This window comes from Neofelis nebulosa, chromosome Y (assembly GCF_028018385.1).
Source record: "Neofelis nebulosa isolate mNeoNeb1 chromosome Y, mNeoNeb1.pri, whole genome shotgun sequence".
In the NCBI taxonomy this organism is placed as follows: Eukaryota; Metazoa; Chordata; class Mammalia; order Carnivora; family Felidae; genus Neofelis; species Neofelis nebulosa.
The window spans coordinates 5,768,014-5,787,716 of NC_080801.1; the positions used below are offsets into that span (position 1 = coordinate 5,768,014).

A 19,703-nucleotide genomic window follows, 5' to 3' on the forward strand; every position below is an offset into this window, starting at 1 on the left:
TCGATCTCTTTGAACTTCCTTAGGGTTGACTTTTTCCACCAGGAAATGATCTATAGAGGAGAATATTCCATGAGCACTGGAGAAGAACGTATGTTCTGCTGCTTTATTATGAAATGTTCTGAAGATATCTGTGCAGCCCATCATGTCCAGTGTGTCCTTCAACGCCCCCGTTTGCTTGTTGAGTTTTTGTTTAGATTATCTGTGTATTGCAGCAAGTGGGGAGTTGATGTCTCCTCCTATGATGGCATTACTAAGAATGAGGTTCCTTATGTTTGTGATTAACTGATTTGTATATTTGGTTGCTCTCAAATACACCACATAAATGTTTTCAATTGCTAGGTCTTCTTGGTGGATAGACCCCTCGATTATGACATCATGCCCTTGTGCATCACTTGACACAGTCTTTACATTAACGTCTGGATTGTCTGATAGAAGTATGGCTACTTTGGCTTTGTTTGGTTGACGGTTAGCATGACAGATGATTCTCCATCCCCTTATTTTCACTCTGAAGTTGTTTTCACATCTAAAGTGGGTCTCCGGTAAACAGCATATCGATGCAACTTGTTCTCTCATCCATTCTGTTCCCCTGTGTGTTTTGATTGGAGCATTGAGTCCACTGACGTTTAAAGTGAGTACTGAAAGATATGAATTTATGGCCATTATCTTGTTTGAAGGGTTGGAGGATAAAATATCTATATATCTTTATATCTATATCTATATCTACGTCTCCATCTCCATCTATATGTATATGTATGTGTATGTGTATATGTATATTTATATATATATATATGTATATGTATATGTATATGTATATCTATATGTATGTGTATATGTATGTGTATGTGTATATGTATACGTATTGTATAACTATATCTATATATCTATATCTATATCAATATCTATATATCTCTATATATCTTTATATATCTAATTCTGTATCTATTTCTAAATATAAATATAAATATAAAAAGTATAAATATAAACAGGTAGATAGGTAGGTAGGTAGGTAGGTAGATAGATAGATAGATAGATAGATAGATAGATAGATAGATATGAATTTCCCTCTGAGTGTCCCCCCTTAAAAATTGCATGCAGGTCTGATTTAGCGGTCACAAACTCCTTTAAATTTTGTTTGTCCAGGGGCGCCTGGGTGGCGCAGTCGGTTAAGCGTCCGACTTCAGCCAGGTCACGATCTCGCGGTCTGTGAGTTCGAGCCCCGCGTCGGGCTCTGTGCTGACAGCTTGGAGCCTGGAGCCTGTTTCAGATTCTGTGTCTCCCTCTCTCTCTGCCCCTCCCCTGTTCATGCTCTGTCTCTCTCTGTCCCAAAAATAAATAAAAAACATTGAAAAAAAAATTTAAAAAAAAATAAATTTTGTTTGTCTCGGAACCTTTTTCTCTGTTTCTATTTTGAATGACAGCCTTGCTGGATAAAGAATTCTTCACTGCGGATGTTTCTAATTCAGCACTTTGAACGTATCCTACCACTCCTTTCAGGCCTGCCAAGTTTCTCTGGATAGGTCTGCTGCAAACCTGATCTATCTTCTCTTGTAGTTTAGGGACTTGTTTCCCCTTGGTGCCTTCCTGATTCTCTTTGCCTGAGTACTTTGTGAGTTTGAATATGATATGCCTTGCTGAGGGTCAGTTTTTGTTGAATCTAATGGGGTCCTCGGTGCTTCCTGGATTTTGATGGTGTGTCTTTCCCCAGGTTAGCAAAATTTCCCACTATGATTTGCTCACATAACCTTTCTACCCCTATTTCTCGCTCTTCCTCCTCGGGACCCCTATGATTCTGATGTTGTTCCTTCTGCATGAGTCACTGATTTCTCCAATTCTTCAATCGTGCTCTTTCCCTTAATCTCCCTCGATTTTCCTGCTTCCATAGTCTCCATACGTTTGTCCTCTGAATCGCTGATTCTCTCTTCTGTCTCATCCATCCTTGACACCGCTGCATCCATCCGTCATTGCAGCTCAGTTATATCATTTTTAATTTCATTCTGGCCAGTTTTCACTTCATTTTTTCTCTGCACAAAGGGACTCTAATCTACATTGGACTGCAGCTAGTATTCTCATCATCGTGCTTCTAAATGCTGCTCCAGACATCTTGCTTGTACCTGTGTTGGTTGAATCCCTGGCTCTCGTTTCTTCATGCTCTTTCTTTCTGGGTGAATTCCTTCCTTTTGTCATTTGGAATGGAGAAAAGGAACTCATGAGGTGGAAAATTCAAATGAAATATTCAAAGTGTAAAATGTTAAAAGTAAAAACTTAAAAACACACACGTAAATAATGGAATGAATTATGCTAGATTCTAGGCATGTTTCATCTGGGTGTTGAAAGTGGTTTTGAGGGGCGCCTGGGTGGCGCAGTCGGTAAGCGTCCGACTTCAGCGAGGTCACGATCTCGCGGTCCGTGATTTCGAGCCCCGCGTCAGGCTCTGGGCTGATGGCTCAGAGCCTGGAGCCTGTTTCCGATTCTGTGTCTCCCTCTCTCTCTGCCCCTCCCCCGTTCATGCTCTGTCTCTCTCTGTCCCAAAAATGAATAAAAAAAAAACGTTGGAAAAAAAAATTAAAAAAATAAATAAATAAATAAAGTGGTTTTGACACAGGAGAGAAAAAAATAGTGGGAGTGGAGAAAAATTTAGAAAATACCAATAAAAATATTAAAAAGGGAAATGTCGTGAGAATTTGAAAACTCAATACACTGAAGTAGACTAAAAGGAGAAGATGGGAGTAAAATAGAATTTGTGAATATAGACACAAAAGGAAAGAATAATGTAGAAGAGTTTTAAAGAAAATTAGTAAAATTTCCACCTGCCCAGTCTCCTTTGCCTCTCCGCGCACAAAAGCACCTCCCTTCCTGCGCCTCCTCGCTCTCCAAGTTCACTTCTCCATGCCACGTACCTGCTGAATTCGGAGGTTCAGGATATGCAGATTGCTGTGCTAATCCCCCAGTCAGTTTCCTGGGTGGGTACGATGGTTTAGTGTTGGTCTGGCTGTATTTCATGCACACGAGACACTTAAGAAGCTTCCATGCTGTCTGCCATCTTGGCTCCTCCCCAAAGAGGTGAGATGTGTAGCACCAGTTCTCTGATATGAGACATCCCATAGGACAGTTGTGGTCGGTGACAAAGCGGAAAAGGGCATGTACCACACAGGGAGGTCACCCTGGAGGGGGAGGCAGAGAACCTGCTCCAGACCTGGGAGGGGAGGCAGGGGCTCCAATGCTGGAGCCACGCCCACCACCCTCCAGCTGATGGTTCCTGAACAGCAGCCAACTGTCTGGGTCTGGCCTGGAGCTCCTTCACCCCAAGGACCTGTGGTCAAAAAGTTCACTGCCCTGCCTCTGCCCCACCTCCACCACAGCCACAGCCACAGCCACAGCCACTGCAGTGTCCGAAGGGCCACGTGGCCGTGGGCGTGCTTCCCAAAAGCTGGTGGGCTCCAGAAGGAGGCAGCAGGCATTTAAAAACCTTGGGCCTCGACACTCCACCTGCCGGGCCTAGTCTGGAGCCTCATGCCTCAAGTTCCCACCCCTTGTGCTCTATGGCCCTAGCCTGAGGATGGGCTAAGGCCCCAAAGCAAGGGAGTCATGTTCCGGAAAACGCTGAGATTCCTGAGAATACCGGGCCTCCATTCTGCTGGAAGAGGGCGTTCGAGAGTCCAGGCATCGTGGCAGCACGCCCGTCTCAGTCCCAGACAATTTCACTCATGCATACGCACGCGCACGCGCACGCACAGGCACAGGCACGGGCACACACACACACTCCCCCTCTGTGGCTGTCTCTAGTTGTGACTTACTCTCCTTCCTCGGCCTCCTTCCATGTCCCTCTGGCCTCTGTCTGTCTCTGAGTCCCTGTGATCATTTTCTTTAGGGAACGCTTCCTCCCTCCCACACCTCCATCTCTCTTTCTCTGTCTCTGTCCTGTCCTGGGACAGTATCAGTGCATGTGGGTTTCCGTGAGCTGTGCATGTCCATATGGACGTAGTAGGCTGCTGATGGCACAGGGCTGCAGGGGAACGCACAAAGGAACGCACAAGTACCAGGGGTCAGAGCACATCCAGACCTCCTAAGCCGTGACTGCCTCCAGGCAGCCCACACAAGCTGGGTATGCATGTGAACTGAGAAAGGTCAGTCCCTTGCCCCTTGCCCTGTAGGTTGCAGCCAGCTGGGAGGTACTGAGACCCAAGGGACTCCCCAGTGTTGAGAGGGTCTGAAGAAAGGGCAGGAGCCGAGGAAGCAGGGAACCTAGTCGTAGCTGGTGTTTCTCCACCTGCCATGTTCCAGTGCCATTGGTACTGGAAGGTTGGTATCAGGTGTGGCTCTCTTTCCTTGGCATCTCAATGCAAGCTTCCGTGACCCAATGGAGGTCCTGAATCGGCCCTAGTTTTCAGCCAGGTTTGGGCCCCAGGACAAATGCATGTGCTGTGTGAGGGGGAAAAGCAAGTGTGAGTCGTGGGGAGGAGCTAGCTTCGTGAGTGGGATGTGGCAGAGGGCATGAGTGAGTGCACAGGTCCACTAGAGCGTGTCTGTGAATGTATTGTGGCTGGCGCCTGTGAGTACTTTTGCCTGTGCCTTAGCGTTTGTGCTGGCAGCGTGCGCGTGTCTGTGTCCACGTGCCGCGTGGCCGTGCATCTTTGTGCCTGAGTGAGTGTGCGTAGGCCGTTGGCTAGCGAAGGAAAGAGACTGGGGGCTTTCCTGACTTGGTGAGTAAGGGGGAGGCTCCAGTGCCAAAGTGCAGCGAGTGCAATCCCTTCGCTCCTGGGATCGACACGGAGCTAGCTGAACACCTTTCATGACGGGAGGAAAGCCTGGACTTTGCCTGGGTCCGCTCATCCTGTGTTGCCTTGGCCAGGGGCAAGTTGGGGTTGGGCCTTCCATGGTGCAGTGGAGGAGGACCAAAGTTCCCTGCAAGGAAGTGGGCATTAGTGGAGGGAGGCAGCAGATAGCAAGAGTAAGTCTGGCCCTGCTCCTGGAGCGGCCTAGGGGATCATCGCAAGGCCTTGTGGTCCGAGCCTGGGGATGTGTCTCGGTGAACATCCTCCTGGATGACCCTGCAGAGACGGGCCTGGCTGGTCTAGAGTCCCTTGCGAAGTTGGGGCCCGGCCCCTGGGCCCCAATATTGTGGTAGGTGTTGGTCAAACTGAAAGGCATTGCCTGCTTGTCCCAGACAGTCCCTGCACCTGGGACCCAGATTTGCTCCCACGTTGCTGCCACGGGGTCTCCCAGCGATGCGTGGGAGTTTGACAGGCCCCATTTCTCTGGAGGGAGTGAGTTGCATAGGTCAGGTGCACCAGGGTCTGGGCCTGCTTTCCTGTCTTGCCCACCCCCTACGTCCTCTGCTGAGGGCAGCTTGAGGGCTCACCACTGGACCTGTTCCTCTCCCTTTCTGGGTAAGCGTTTGCCTCTCTGTCGGTCACACTGGCCACCCCCTCTCAGCCCCCTACCACCTGGTCAGCCTCCCCCCATCCACCTGCGTGTCTATGCATTGCTGTCACCTGAAGCGGTGGTGTGCTGCCTCATATATCACAGCCACCCTGGAGCATTTCTGTACCCCGTACGTATCGTGACATAGCCCAACGAGTCTGGAGGAACCTCTTCTGTGTCACGGAAGCAACATGTTGGCCAGAGGGCCCGGCACACGAATTTGGAAATCCTAAAATCCCCCGCCTGCGGGGCAGCCTCCTGGTCCCATAAAGAGGTAGGGGAACACTGCACTCCACCAAAGGGAAAAGCAATGCATGAGTGTGGTGCCTGGCCAGGCAATGCATCTCGAGCCTCCAATCCTGCAGTGGCTCTGTGTGGTGTGTGTGTGTGTGTGTGTGTGTGTGTGTGTGTGTGTGTGTGTGTGTGTGTGTGTATGTGTAGCTGGTGCTGTCTGACATAGACCGGCAGGGAGTCCACATCACCACTGCCCTGACAGGGAGGGAGACCACATCATTGCCCTCACTGCACACCGTCTGCAGCTTATTGCTTCCCCAAAGTGGTCATGTGGCTTCGTGTAGACCGTGGGGCGTGTCCCTCACTTGGGTCCCAACACTACATCCCCCAACCCCCTGAAACCTCTCGGAGACCCTTGAAATCATGCTGTCTGTGGCACAGGGGGACAGTGTTTTGAGTCAGCGCCCACGCTCATGGCAGCCTGCCGCCTAAGTGAGTGGTAAAGGAAATGGGAGCAGGATGAACAGACATATGGCCAACGAAGGCCTGGGGAGGGTCCCTGTGAGAAGATGGCCGACCATTGTGGGAGGAAGGGGACCGCTGTCTGTGCGGCAGACGCAAGCTCCAGGAATCCCAGGGCTCACGGGCACGGGTCTTTCCTGTGCACTGCCACACACGGGAGGAATGGGCAGCCGATCGTGAGAGGGGGGTGTGTGCTTGCCAGCGTGTCACGTTCCAGGCAACGGGGACAAACGGCAAGAGCGGCGCGCGTGATACGCAGCCTCCCCTAGTGTGGCGTCCTCTCCACGTCACACACCTCTGGTCACCGACCTTCCCTAGCCGGTGCACTGCTAGACTGCTGTCATGACATACATGTCTTCTGGGAGCAAAGATGGACGTAGAGAATATGCAAAGGAGGCTGAGCAGATGGAAAACCAGGGTGCACAGACAGCAGGCGCACAGCTGAAATGCGTCTCCCGGACAGCCAAGGTGACCGCTGAGTGGATTTGTCAGACTAGGGGCACAATGAACAACGGTGGCGGTGTACATGGGAAAAGCGTGGAGGTCCCCCTTTACCCGTGTGTATAGACAGCCGCGTGCCCAGCGCAGCGTGGAATGCAAAGGTCGCTTTCGCATGGCCAGAAGCCAAACAGGGCACCCAGAGCGCACAGAGGGCCGGCTGCAAGCCCCCCGGAGGAGTTGCCCCGCACGGGGCCCACAGCCTTCCTGCCTATGCAACAGACGCGCCCCAGTTTCCTGGTGACCTAGGGGCGGGACCGCCGAAGCCACGCACGCCACCGTCCCTATGATTGGTCCCGAAGGCAGTGAAGCAGCCTGGGCGTGGCTTGGAGCTCCCTCAGCCTCAAAGCCGCAGGCGCACACCTCTCACCACAAAGGCCTCCGAGGCAGCATCGGCATGGCGATAGCCACCGCCGAGGCATCCTGGGTACAGCACCATGCGCATGCGCCCCCTCGACGTTTGGGCTCTGGGAGGAAGGGGGAGCGAGTTGCCAGCCATTGCCCTCAGGGCTCCACTGACTGGGTCTGGGGAGGGGGGCCGTGCTTTCACGTCCCGCTTCGTCGCCGGTAGGAGCCACAGTTGGTGTCTCGGGCCGGGGCCGCATGTTGCGCGACTCGTGTTTCCGAAACACTGGGGACGCCCGGAGGCCCCATGCCGCCTTCGACCGGGAAGGGGGCGGTCGAGAGACGAGGGCCCGTGGGGACACTGGGCCTCCGGCAGCGCCGGAGGTGCCGCAGGCTGAAGGCTTGCAGGCCACAAGCGAACAGCCTGTGCAGGAAGGCCAGGCCCGACCCGAGAGGCAGGTGGGCGGCCCCAGCGAGATATCGGTGCCGCTGGTGCATGACATAATGGCGGTGGAGGCGCTGTGGGGCCTGGTGGAGGAGGAGGTTGAGGTGCCGGCCGCGGAAGAGGACACGCGTGGGGAAGAGGGGCATGACCAGAGGAAGAAGGGGGAGGAGGACGAGGAGCAGGAGCAGGGGAAGGACAAGGTCCAAGTTCACGAGGAGAAGGACCTGAAGGACGAGGGGGAGCAGCAGGAACAGAAGAGCAGAAGGAGGAGGAGGAGGAAGAGGGGGAGAGGCAGCAGGAGTCAAAGATTAGAAGGAGGACGAGCAGCAGAAGCCCAAGCAGAAGGAGGAAGAGCGGAAGGAGGAGGAGTTGGCGGAAATGAAAGGGGAGGAGCAGGAGCACCAGGGTGTACAAGCGGGCGCGGCCGTGGCGGTGGAGGCATCGGCGGCGGCAGTGGCAGGGGAAGGGGACCAGGAGGAGGAGCAGGAGGAGGAAGGGAAGGCGTGGGAGCCATCCAAGGGAGAGCAGAATTGCAAACGGAGGAGGAAGAGGAGCAGGAGAAGGGAGCGCTGGAGGAGCAGCAGCAGGGCGAGGAGGAGGTGGAGGGAAAGGAGGACAAGGAGGAGCGGGAGGAGGAGGAGGAACAGAAGCCGAGTGAGCAGGAAGGCCGATGGGTGGAAGAAGCCCAGGAGCTGCAGGTGAAGCAGCAGAAGAAGGAGCGGGTAGAGTCAGGCCTCCGTCCTTGCCCTTCCCCACTGGAGGCTCTGGAGGCCCTTCAGATAGAGCTACAGCCGGTGAATAAACAAGCCAGCCGGGAGCACGCTCGACTCCAACTCAGGATGTGGCAGAGGCGGCAGCGTCATCTGGAACAGAGAAGTGCCCTTATCCAGGGCATCCGTGGTTTCTGGGCCAAGGCTGTATCCTTCCTGCTGCTGGTGGAGGGTCCAGAGGGGGCTGGGCTTGCGCAAGAGGAAGGAAAGGGAGGTGACATTTAGAGGAACCCAGGACAGGGACTGGAGCTAAGCCGCGCTCCAGTGGCCGGGAACGTGCAAACGTGATCCCATCCGGCGGTCCTGGCTCTGCAATGAGTGTGGGAGGAGGGCAGTGCCGGGGTGGGGGAGGCATGTGTGCTTTACGTCGCACCTGGCACGGAAACAGCGCTGGGAGAGTGGGGAGTGGCGGTGGAGGTCCAGGCCAGGACGGGGAAATGACCGAGGGCTTCTTCCCACACAAAGCCGCGTGGGGGCACGTTTCTGGGTCCCGCTAAGCATCTTGCTGCGGGGAAGGCGATGTGAATGCCCACTGGTCGGCGCGAGACCGGATGTGTGCTGTCTGGCTGTGTGGAAGTAAGCGTCCTCAGTGTCCTCATGAGCACACAAGGCTAGGCGTGGTTGCGGGCGTCTGGGCATGCACAGCCTCCTGTGCGTGTCTAGCAGAGCCCTGCGCGATCCTGACACCCCGTGGGCCTGGACGCAGCCTGTGGGGAGGGCTTGAGACCCTGGGGGAGGACGTCAGTCCCGGGGGGAGGACGCCTGGATGCTGTCCACACGTGTTCTCTGCTTCGAGCTCTCTCATGCCCAGCACCTGAAGGCTCTTTGACCTGCAGCAGTTTGTGAACCACCCTCAGATGTCAGCCCTGATTAGTAAGCCCGATGCAAGCATGCTTCGCCACATGACCAATTTGAAGGTCGGCCTGGGAGTGGGAGGTGGTGTGGGGGGCGGGCTGTGTGGGGAGGGGAGGTGGTGGGGAGAAGTGATGTGTTCCTTCCTCAGGGGAGGGCGGGTCTCCTGGAACAAGATTTCACATTTCTGCCCCACTGTACCACGGCAGGTGGAGGAACACAAGTTTCCCAGGGAATGCCGGAAGATCCTGCTGTTTTTTGTCAAGAACTCCTACTTCCAGAATGAAGTCGTTACGAAGGAGTATGTCCTAGGCCTTGCTGGTAAGTGTCCCCTGACTGCATGGGCGGCAGTGGGTGGAGGGTTGAATGTGACTGGTTCTCTGGCGCCGTCTCACATACTCGTCTTCCTGCAGGGTATAGGGCGTCTCATTCCAGTCCCATCCAGTGGCACCCAAGGTACAGACAGGAGGCCTACAGACGCAGGCATGACAACAGCAGCCTCAACTTCTTCAACTGGTTCTCTGACCACAGCTTTGCCGGCTCTAGCAGGATTGCTGAGGGGGGGCCCTGTAACAAGGAAGGGAGGTGATTTTCATGGGTTCCCCCACTGCGTGGGATAGCTACCTGAGGCCTGGCCTGTCTCCCCTACCAGATAATCATAGAGGATCTTTGGCCCAATCCCCTGCCGTATTTCAAGATGAAGGAGGCCCCAGGAGAGAGAACTGAGAGGGAAAGAGGTGAGCAGCCAAGGGTGTGGGCACTGAAATGTGTGCCGTGGGGTCCGTGGCACAATTCTCTTCTGCATGGAGGCACCGAGACTCACAGTGGCACAGGAGGTGACACCAGGTCAAAAGGGCATCGGCCTGAGACGGGGAGTCTTAAGAAGTAACGTGTCAAAGAGACTTTTCCCTTTGGGGAGCCTGAAGGTGGGAAGGGGGCTAGACAAAAAGAATGAGCAAAGCGGGACAACCAAAGCTGGCTCATCAGATAGCACGGTGACAACTGTCATTCCCGGACCATGAACCCCACCGTCAGGCCTCCTACCACCATCCCACATGTTGTCTGGCTTCGGGAGCCCCTTGTCAGCTTTGGCACAGCTTATCACACCCTCCCATTCTACTTTCCGTTTGGAAACATTCAAGCAACCTTAATCAGGGCCAAGATCAGACTCTCACCTGTCCTGTGTGTGTGTGTGTGTGTGTGTGTGTGTGTGTGTGTGTGTGTGTGTCTGTGTGTGTGTGTGTGTGTGTGTCTGTGTGTACCCATATATCCCAGGGATATGCACGATCTAGAGAAGAGTATGAAGGAGCATCGCACTTCATCGACCCCAGTGGAAACCCTTCCGATGCTCACCGATGGTCCACAAGATTCTCCTGCCCACGAAATGAGGACAAGGGTGGTGGTGACACGTGGCGCAGGGCGGGGGTCCAATACATTTGAAGAAATATAGAATGGGAGATAAATATCATGAAGCGATTTGTGTGTCTTCCTCTCAGGTACGCTCTGGGGCGTGTCCATGTATACATGCGGCTGTCCAGGGGTGTAAGTGTTCTGTGCCTGCACATTGGAGTTCCAAGGAAGGGCGGGACGTAGGACATTGTCCGTAGGGATGGGTCACACATTGGGATTGCATGTGAGGTCAGTAAGATTGAAGCAATGGGGACTTGAGTGAGGGAGGCCAGGGCACAAACCTGAGAGAAAGGCCAGTGCCCAGGTTCCTATCTTTCCTGTGAAAAGGAGGAAATTCAAGGAAATGGAGACGCCAGCACAGGCCAGGGAGGTCCAATATTCAGGGTTTGGGCATGTCCATGATGGTGCCCCCAGAATCCCGCATGGGGACACCCTCAGTCATGTTGAGTGAACCGCCACACAGGGAGGAATTCCCAGGGTTGATTACCCTCTGGTTTTCAGACGTCTCCCAATGCAGACTGTCTTGGGGACAAGGTCAGGATCTCAGGACCAGCCATACATATTTGAGGGATTGTGAGCAGGTTGTAAGATTGGTGTCCAGGGGAAGGAACCGAGGGACCAGAGGGAGAGTGGGTGGGTAAGACCGATGAAGTTCTGCTTCAGGCACAGTTGACAGGGACAACGTACACGCTGCAGAGAAAACAGCCCACTACAGTCTCACGCAACTCCAAAATCACAGCCAACTTTTCTGGTTCCACTTCCTGAAGCTGAGCCTCCCAAACACCGCTTCACTTATTCACACACACACACACACACACACACACGACTCCTGAAGGAGTCCTAGTACTGATGCCCTTGTGTGAACTTCGCTGTTTCTGAAAAGACCTCTGGTTACGAATGGGTGTCCCAGATTGCAAGCCAACAGAGGGGAGGGTCGCGGGGAGGTGGAGCTCTTACAGGGCACGAACACGCCATCCTCTCTCGTGTGCCCTCTGCCCTCTCATCATCAGCCGTGATGAGTCGGGTGATGTTCTTCCTCTGTGTCCACAGGCTTAAGCCCTGTGTCCAACACGCCATGTGAGACTTGTGAAAAGACTCCCAAGTGCAAACACCAGCAGGCGCTCAGGGAGGTCGCGTCGTCCCAGGCAGCCTGTGTTCCTTTGCCTGAGTGCCAGGACAAAGGCTGCCTCAGCCACATAGGGAACGATGGACTTGTGAGGCCTTAGCATTCTGTGCAGAGGTGCCGGGCAGGCCTGGAGCTTAGAAAGGACTGGGACGAGCCTCACCTGCGACGACGTGAGTGCGGGGGTACTCCTTACAGAGCAGATGGCTGCTTGCCAGAGATGTCTGTGCTAGGGATGGGGCAAAAGCTCCACCGTGCTAGCAGTGCAGTAGACAGAGTTCAGCCTTGTCCATCGCAGGCTCTTCTGTATCCCCAAGTAACACGGCCCCCAGCACAGCGTGCCTGAGAGTGACATCCCGACACTAATATTCCTGTCTCCCAAGCTGCCCAAGCCCCCCAGGATCCCCACTGCACAGCTCTGCAGTACAAGAGCCTTCTCTGCAGTGGCTCTATTCCAGAGAAGGCGAGGGCAGTCCCAATGCATGGAGGCCTCTTGTCCCTCTCAGTATGCAGACAACATGGTCAGCAGCATGTCACCAGGCTGTGGAGTTGAGGATCTGTGCAACCAAGCCTTACCTCTTCCAGGGCAGAAGCTGTTGCACTCTCTAGAAGGGAAGGCAGGTCTTTCTCTCGCTGCTGTCTGCACACTGGCTGGAGAAGCACGTCTTCTCAGCTGCTTGATGTGTAAATGTCAGGGTACTCAGGAAAAGCTCCCTGTGCTGACCCGAGTCTTTGGGTGTGAACATCCAAAGAAAGTATGGCCCATGATTCTGCAGTGGGAATACGGCCTCAGTGGTCATGAGGCTGGGCCCCTTGGGGCATCTTTCTGCACAAGCAGGCCGTTACTTGATAGGTCTTGCCGAGCAGGAACACTTTACGGGACAGGTGAACACAGGGTCCCCCACACGTTAATATCTCCAGCGAATACCTCCTTAGGGGCCAGGGTGACGTTTCCGCCCGGCCTGTCCCAAAGACAAGGTACGGACAAGGTGTGGGTGTGGTTGCACTCACGGCCCCCAGAGCCAAAACCTCAAGTGTGGACACATGAGGTCCGTGGTCAGAGGCCTTGGTGCTCTGTGTCCGAGGGATTACAGCCCTCATGCTGCACACACGGCAGCCCCGGATTTCCTCCCTTATGCGCAGCAATTCCTGGGGAGCCCTAGGGTCCAGGAGCTGCTAAACCGCGTGCACAACTGTATCTGCTGCCCAGCGGCCTCTTCCACCCCAACATCAGCGTGTGTGGGCTCCAGAGTGCTGTCCCTTGAGAGAGGACACCCTCAGCAATTCAGGAGCCTTCTGACTTCCATGTTCCTGAACCACACGTGTCTCTCATTGGTCTGTTGGGATCGTCATGTTGTCCTCTGTGCACAGGAAATGTCTTGCTTTGCCTGTGCTCCTCTGTCTCCCTGAGTGAGCCCTGGCGTGTTTGTGTCTTTTCCTGGCTTTGCCTGTGCCGACACCTCTCTGGTGATGCCTCCTTGCCTGGCCTAAGTGGGCACAGCTGTACCCGTGTAACCGCCTTCGTCTCTGCACACCTGTGTCTTGTGTCAGCTGTGGCTCTGGTGGCCTGTCTTGACTTTGATGTATGCTTCTGCGCTTGAGTGTGTTTCCCTCTGAATTCAAACCCTTTCTTCCACTGACAGATCCAATTGCTGTCCTGCTGTCAGGTGGAGGGGCTTCTGCGCATTCTGTTATGTGTTCCAGGAGCCAGAAATCCTTCCGTGCCTGGAGGACCTTCGTCAGAGGATTGGCCATGCACTCACTGCCAGCCAGTTCATGTCCCCAAATGCAGCTGCCTTGCTGTGAGCATGCAGTCACACCTCTATTTTCTGTCCCTCTGTTTTCAAACCCTTTGCACCTGAGGGGCTCAAACGTCACTGGCCTGCACCTTGCACATGCAGGCGTAAATTGTGTAAAGCGGTCCAGCAACGTTTTCCCACTTACTCTTTTGCCATGTGGCATGTTCGTGGCTGTGAGAGACTTTCCCCTGCCAGTGTGTGTCTCGTTTCCGTGTGCCTCCTGTGTGTTCTGGTCCCTAATTTGTCCATTACGTCCTACCTGGGAGTCTGATTCATGTTTGCGGGAACGAGGCTGACCCCTGTGACTGCTGGGTTCTGAGCTCAGCTTAGTCCCCCAGGACTAGTGCGTGAGTGAGGGACACAACGGGCAGTGACGGATGTGCCCGTATCCTTCACGTGCAAGCGCTCCGTCCAGCCACCTTCACCGGGACATTTCTCAGCGACCCCTCTTTGTTTGTGGTGAGAGCCCTTGCCTCTGAGAAATCTGACGAGGCGGTGAAGCATTGCTTACGGCTGCCCTGTGCAAGTTAGATCTCCAGAACTCATGCACACGGCAGGACTGCATCTTCACACCCGAGGCCCGACACCTCCTCATCGCACCCTCCCCTGATTAACACCACTCTGCTCTCTGGTGGACTGCATGCCTTTAACTCCTTTAGTCTCCTCAGGAATCCATCAGGCAGGGCTCACCACCACTGTGCTTCTGTCAGGGGCTGGCCTCTTTCAGTGAGCCCCGTGCTTTCTGCACCGATGCTCAATGCACCCGCCCAAGGGTGAGCCACACTAAGCCCGGCGGCGAGCCCTTTGGCCCTACGTTTCCCACCTATGTGCTTGGTGGCAGAGGTGCACAAGGAGCCCGCCTGCATGCGTGTCCCAGGTCCTCCACAGGGTACAAAGTACCGCCTCAGGAGGCTGATCCGCATCACACGGGCATAGCTCTGCTTGCACGTGTTAGCCTTTCGTATCATACAGGCAGCGCAGACTTAGAAATCCCGCCACCTGCTTACAACTATCCAGCCCTCGTGCTTCTGCAGACGCTCTGTGTCTGTACAGACATTTGAGTCACGGTCTCATGACCTTCCAATACAGCTTGATGGTCTGTCCTTAGCCTACAGCCTGGGATGCGGTTCTCACTCATTGTCCTCCCCTCGGGTGCCAGTTTCCTCCATCACTGTGGTGGAAGGTAAGCTTTATAACCATCCATTGGCTTGACAGTACTGGGCGGATCACCTGTCTGCGTCCGGGGATCCGAAGGAGACCTTGGCTCTTTTGCTCACGGTGCACCCTTTCTCCGTGATGAGTCGCTTTGGATGAGAAGCTTGCCAGAGGCGAGGGTTCTCAGAGTTGAGCACATTTCCTGGGCATCTGTGAGAACCTCGTTGGTTCCACTCAGACAGCATTGACATTCATGCATGTGCAGCCTCTGCCTTTGCTTGAGTTTGCTGAGCTTTGGGACGTGATTTCTTCCCGCACGTGCTGTGCCTAAATCTCTGCTGTGTCTTTCCGGCAGTCCCGTTTCCTGTCTCCTGCTGGTAACTACAGGGCTTCCAGCAGCCCTGTGGGGATCGGGTCCTGGTGTTCTTCCCTGCGGTGCCCTCTTCCTCACCCCGAATGACCTCAGTCATTCCTCAGTCTAGGAAGCTAGAACTAGCTTCCTTCTAGTTCAGGGTTCGTTTCAGACTGCCCTTAAGGTCCAGGTCGGAGTGGTGCCTTTTGTGCTGAGGGCTGACCACTGTACAGCATTCGTCTCTGTGCAAATTGCACAGGTGAATTTCACCAGGTGAAACTGCACACTGCAGTTGCCCTGTCTTCAGAGTCAGCCCACCTGTCTCTGCCTCGGCTGCCCCTGCTCTCCTTCCTCCTACCCTCTCCTTGCCTCCCCCTCCCTTGTCTTCTTCCTGTCCCTCCCTCCCACTTTCCTTCCAGCTCTCTTTGTCTTCGTCTCCCTCCTCTCCATCACTACTGCCTCCCCCTGTCTCCGCCGGTCTTCCTTGTAATAGGTGCCCCTCTGTCTCTTCTTGTCTTGCTCCTCCTCCCTGTCAGTCCCGCCAATCTCCCTGGGACTCTCCCTCTCCAGGCCGGTCTTCCCCTCCACTCGTCCTTCCTTCATCTGCTTGCACGTGTCTCTCTCTCTCCCTCTATAGCTCCCTCTCTCTGTGTGTCTCTTTCTCGCTGTCTCTCTCAGTGGACCTTCTGTGTCTGGGTGCATGCTTCTTCAGAATTCTCGTTGGCGCCTGGGAAATGTGAAGGGAACTCGTCTGCTATCGTGTGTACTAGTGAAAGCAGGCACGGGGCTTTCTCAGAGACAGACACAGACAAGTTTGCAATACTCGGTGAAGGGCCCCCTAAGTGCCCTGCTTGGTTGGAGTCGTCCTTCTTTTAGTGGAAGGTTAGATTTCCGGACCGGAGCAAACTGCTAAATCCTACTACCCCACCTCCCTGGCCCTCTGCACGGAGATCAGTAGGGCACCAGTGGCAGATGGGGCTCTGGGGGTTGTTCTTTGCTCTGATTTGCAGTGCAGTGAGGTCTACTGAGCTGCTTTCTGGCAGGGACACGGCACTGGGGTGGATCTAGGGTGGGTGTCACCGGTTCTGGGTGGGCACCCACCTTACCGCTGCCCTCAGCCTGACGGCCAGGGAGGAGAAACCGTGCGGACGGCCATGTGGCCCCAGTAGGCGCGACACCTAAGGACTTCTCCAGGCCTTGCCCCAGCTTCATGAAGAAGGGGCAAGGGACGGAGCATGCAGTGGCTCACGGCGTGGACGTTCCTGTGCTGAATGCTCTGGTGCCCGTACTGAGGCCTCTGGGGAAAGGGTGTACAAGCGACCACAGATTGTGTGATACCGGGGACCTCGCAAGTCAGGCCTGGAAGGTGACAGCGCTGAAGAGGACATGCGGCAAAACGGGGCTCACGCTGGTGGCTGGGCACTTGCTCCAGAGCCCGGACCGGCCGCTGGCGCGCGCTTGCTGGCCACCAGCACCCTGTCTTGCTGTCTTGCAACTCATTGTTCCGCGAAGCTGGCCAGCGGGCCTGACCTGCCCTGGAACCACTTCGCCCCAGGCCGCATGCGCCCACTCTTCACTGCCTCTGTCTCGGCCCCTCCTCCACAGCAGCCACAGCCAATGCGGAGTCCTCAAATCCCAGAGCCTGTGCGCCTGCGCCCAACTTGGGCGGGCTGAGGCGGGAGGCAGCAGGGAGCTAAAGGTCTTGCGGCCAAGGCTCCCCCCACCGGCTGCCATTTCCCTGTCCTTGTCCTGAGGCTGCCCTAGCTACACTGGGGCCGGGGCGGAGAGTCATGGCCAGCGTGTCGCGGTCCGGAAAAAGCAGCGATTCCCGTCGACCCTGGACCCTGATCGTCCCGGATGAGAAAGGTCGAGAGTCCCGGACCCGCGGGAGTGCAGGGGCGCTGGAGGGCGTGGGTTGGCCGCAGTCCCCAGGTTCAGGGGCGGCAAGCGCCCATCGTGTGCAGGAAGCCCAGGCCGGGTGTGAGATACAGGTGGCAAGCCCAGCGGAGGAATTGGTGCTGATATTGGATGACGGAATGGTGGCGGCTGAGGTGGTGATCGGGGAGGAGGAAGAGGACGGCGGGGGGGCGACCGAGGAAGAGGTGGCTGGAGAGGAGAATTCTGAGGAAGCCAAGCCAGAAGCAGAGGACATGCACGAGGAGGAGGAGGTGGAAGTTGAGAGACAGCAGCAGGAGGAGATTCAGGAGCAAGAGGAGAAGCGCGAGGCAGATGCAGAGGCGGAGGAGGGGCCCCCGCTCTCACAGGAGCTGCAGCAGCGAGAGGCAGCGCTGCGTCCTGCCTCAGCCCAGGACCCACTGGCAGTGCTGGAGCGTCTTCAGCTGGAGATCAGCGCTGGGAATGCCCAGGATTCCAGGGCCTTACGGCGGCTGAAGCGCAGGATTCTTCGGAGGCGGATTTCTCACCTGGATCACAGAAGGGCCGTCATCAAGCACATCCCTGGCTTCTGGGCCCAGGCGGTATCCTTCCTTGTGCTGGTGGGTGATGGCGGGGGCTGTTGTGCAGGAGGGCTGGGCACTGAGAGCAGGGTGCCTCAGGGCGATGGCCCCGAGGGAGGAGAGCTGGGGAATGGTCCCTGGCCCTGGGTTGGTGTGGTCTGGGATCCAGTGTAAGGCCTTGCACAGGGGCGGTTGTTGGGCACGGGGGGACCCGGGGACTTGGAGCTGCTTCCTCTTGGTCTCCGCCAACATTGGCCTGCAGGCTGCTCTCAAACATTATTTGCGGACGCGAGTCATGTGTCCCCATGCTACCAGAGCTAGGGTAGCACAAAGCAGCCTTCACTCAGAGCAGATAAAGCAAGGAAATATTTCGCTGCAAAATGGGAGAGTTACACAGGCCGCACACCCACCTTCACATTCACAGGCTGTGCACGGTTTCTTAGCAGTTCCGTCAAAGGAGAGCTTTTCAGACACACACTCATGGCCTTTAGTGGAAGCACGCCACGCCCCTTTGCCAGACAGTAGGACGACTCAGACCCACTCCGAACGGGGTACAAGCTGCCTGCACAGACCCTGACATACACACACACACACACACACACACACACACACACACACACACACACACAGGATTCTCTCCTGGTATGTCCACCGCTGCTTCCCTCTCTGTCCTCAGGCTCCGGCTGGGTCCCACCCATGTCTTTCTCTCCGGACTGGCTGTGTCACTGTGTCTATTTCTTTTCCCTCCTCGGCCCTCCTCGTCCGTGCTTCTTGATCTCTTTCTCCCTCCCACACCCTCCGCTTGCATCGTAAGTGGGCAGTCGGGTTCCTGTAAGCCATGTTCTTCCATCTGCACTCAGAAGGCTGGTGACAACCTAGGTCTTCACGGGAATATGCCAAGAAACCCAGCCGTGAGGAGGGGTCAGTGCACAGGCCGACATCCCAAGCTATGATGGGCTGCTGGCAGCCCACACAGGTCAGATATAGGAAGGAACTGTGAGGAGTGCAGGCAGTGGAGTCTCTCCCTGCTGTGTGCAGACAGCGTGGGAGGTACAGGAAGCCAACGGACTGCCCAGTGTCGATGGGGTCTGATGCATTTGCAGAGGCTGAGGAGTGTGGGGACTAGTGTTTCCTGGTGTTTCTGCAAATGCCATGATCCCGTCCTTTGCTCTTAGCCTGGGAGGTTTGGAGGGGGTGTGTGTCTGTTTCCACAGCATCTGAAGGCACAGCTCCTTGACACAGCACAGATTCTGAATCACCCCCAGTTGTCGGCCATGATGGGTGCCCAGGACAAAGACGTGCTCAGCTACGTGGTCGACTTGGAGGTCAGACCGGGGAGGCTGTGGCTGGGGGCCGTCCCGTCGGGTGTGGGATTTGGGCGGGAGAGGGTGAGGCAAAGGTGCTCACCCTCACAGCCAGGCAAGTAGCTCGGGAGCCCGAGGGAGGACACTTGCCCCCTCCTGTCCCATTGCTCACGGCAGGTGGAAGAAGTGGGCCATCCCAAGTACCGCTGCAGAGTGATGTTTTTCTTTGGGGCCAACCCGTACTTCCGGAACCCAGTGATCATTAAGGAGTATCAGCTTAGCTTTGCTGGTAGGGTGTGGGTCCCATGATGGTGCGGGGCAGGGGGTGAGGAGCATGAATCAGGGGCATGCGGGAGGGCGACGGGGAGGGGGAGGTGGGTGGGGAGGAGGCCATCAGGTTGCTCCTCAAATCCTCTCTTCCTGCAGGCTACAGGGCATCGCATTCCACTCCAGTCCAGTGGTTCTGGGATTATGAACGTGGAGCTCCCAGTCGCAGGCATGACCCCACCAGCCTTAACTTGTTCAACTGGCTGTGTGAGCACAGCTGCCCAGGGGCGAACAGGATTGCCGAGGTGGGGCCCCTGAGGCCTTCGTCAGCAGTGGGAATGTGGGTGGCCCCCGGCCAGAGAGGAGAATGGGCTATGCCCAATGTGGTGCCGGCCTGTGTCCCCTTCCAGATCATCATCGAGGACCTGTGGCCCAATCCCCTGCAGTACTACCTGAGGGAGGAAGGGACCAGAAGACAGTGATCTGACGTGCGCACGTGTCGGTGAGAACCCCAGTATGCGGTGTGTTGACCTGTGTGTTGTATGGGCAAGGGAACGTGGGCCAGACATTGGCTTGGAAATGGAAGGTCCGCCGAGACAGGGACACAGGTAGCATGGGGAGAGGGTGGGAGGATGACAGGGGACCTGCACAGACTCAGCTGCAAACACACAGAGGGTCGAAGCCTGCAAACCAAATGCAGTTGTGCTGTGGGCTGGGGCTTTGGAGAGCAACTCAGGACGAGCAATGCTT

The 19,703-nt window shown here is 55.7% G+C and overlaps 2 protein-coding genes across 2 annotated transcripts; both read left to right on the forward strand.

Moving 5' to 3' along the window:
* The first annotated feature begins 7,278 nt into the window (after nucleotides 1-7,278).
* On the forward strand, nucleotides 7,279-10,391 carry LOC131503472 (testis-specific Y-encoded protein 3-like). The gene is given in 7 exon segments (XM_058714941.1): nucleotides 7,279-7,594; nucleotides 7,757-8,382; nucleotides 9,075-9,152; nucleotides 9,297-9,408; nucleotides 9,501-9,644; nucleotides 9,738-9,824; nucleotides 10,363-10,391. Coding segments are annotated over 7 exon segments (1,392 nt in total).
* Nucleotides 10,392-16,716: 6,325 nt separating this feature from the next.
* Nucleotides 16,717-19,449, forward strand: LOC131503428 (testis-specific Y-encoded protein 1-like). Its single transcript, XM_058714898.1, has 5 exons — nucleotides 16,717-17,403; nucleotides 18,630-18,707; nucleotides 18,864-18,975; nucleotides 19,113-19,258; nucleotides 19,364-19,449. The coding sequence occupies exons 1-5, from the start codon at nucleotides 16,717-16,719 to the stop codon at nucleotides 19,433-19,435; spliced, it is 1,095 nt and encodes a 364-aa protein (XP_058570881.1). The 3' UTR covers nucleotides 19,436-19,449.
* The last annotated feature ends 254 nt before the right edge of the window (nucleotides 19,450-19,703 follow it).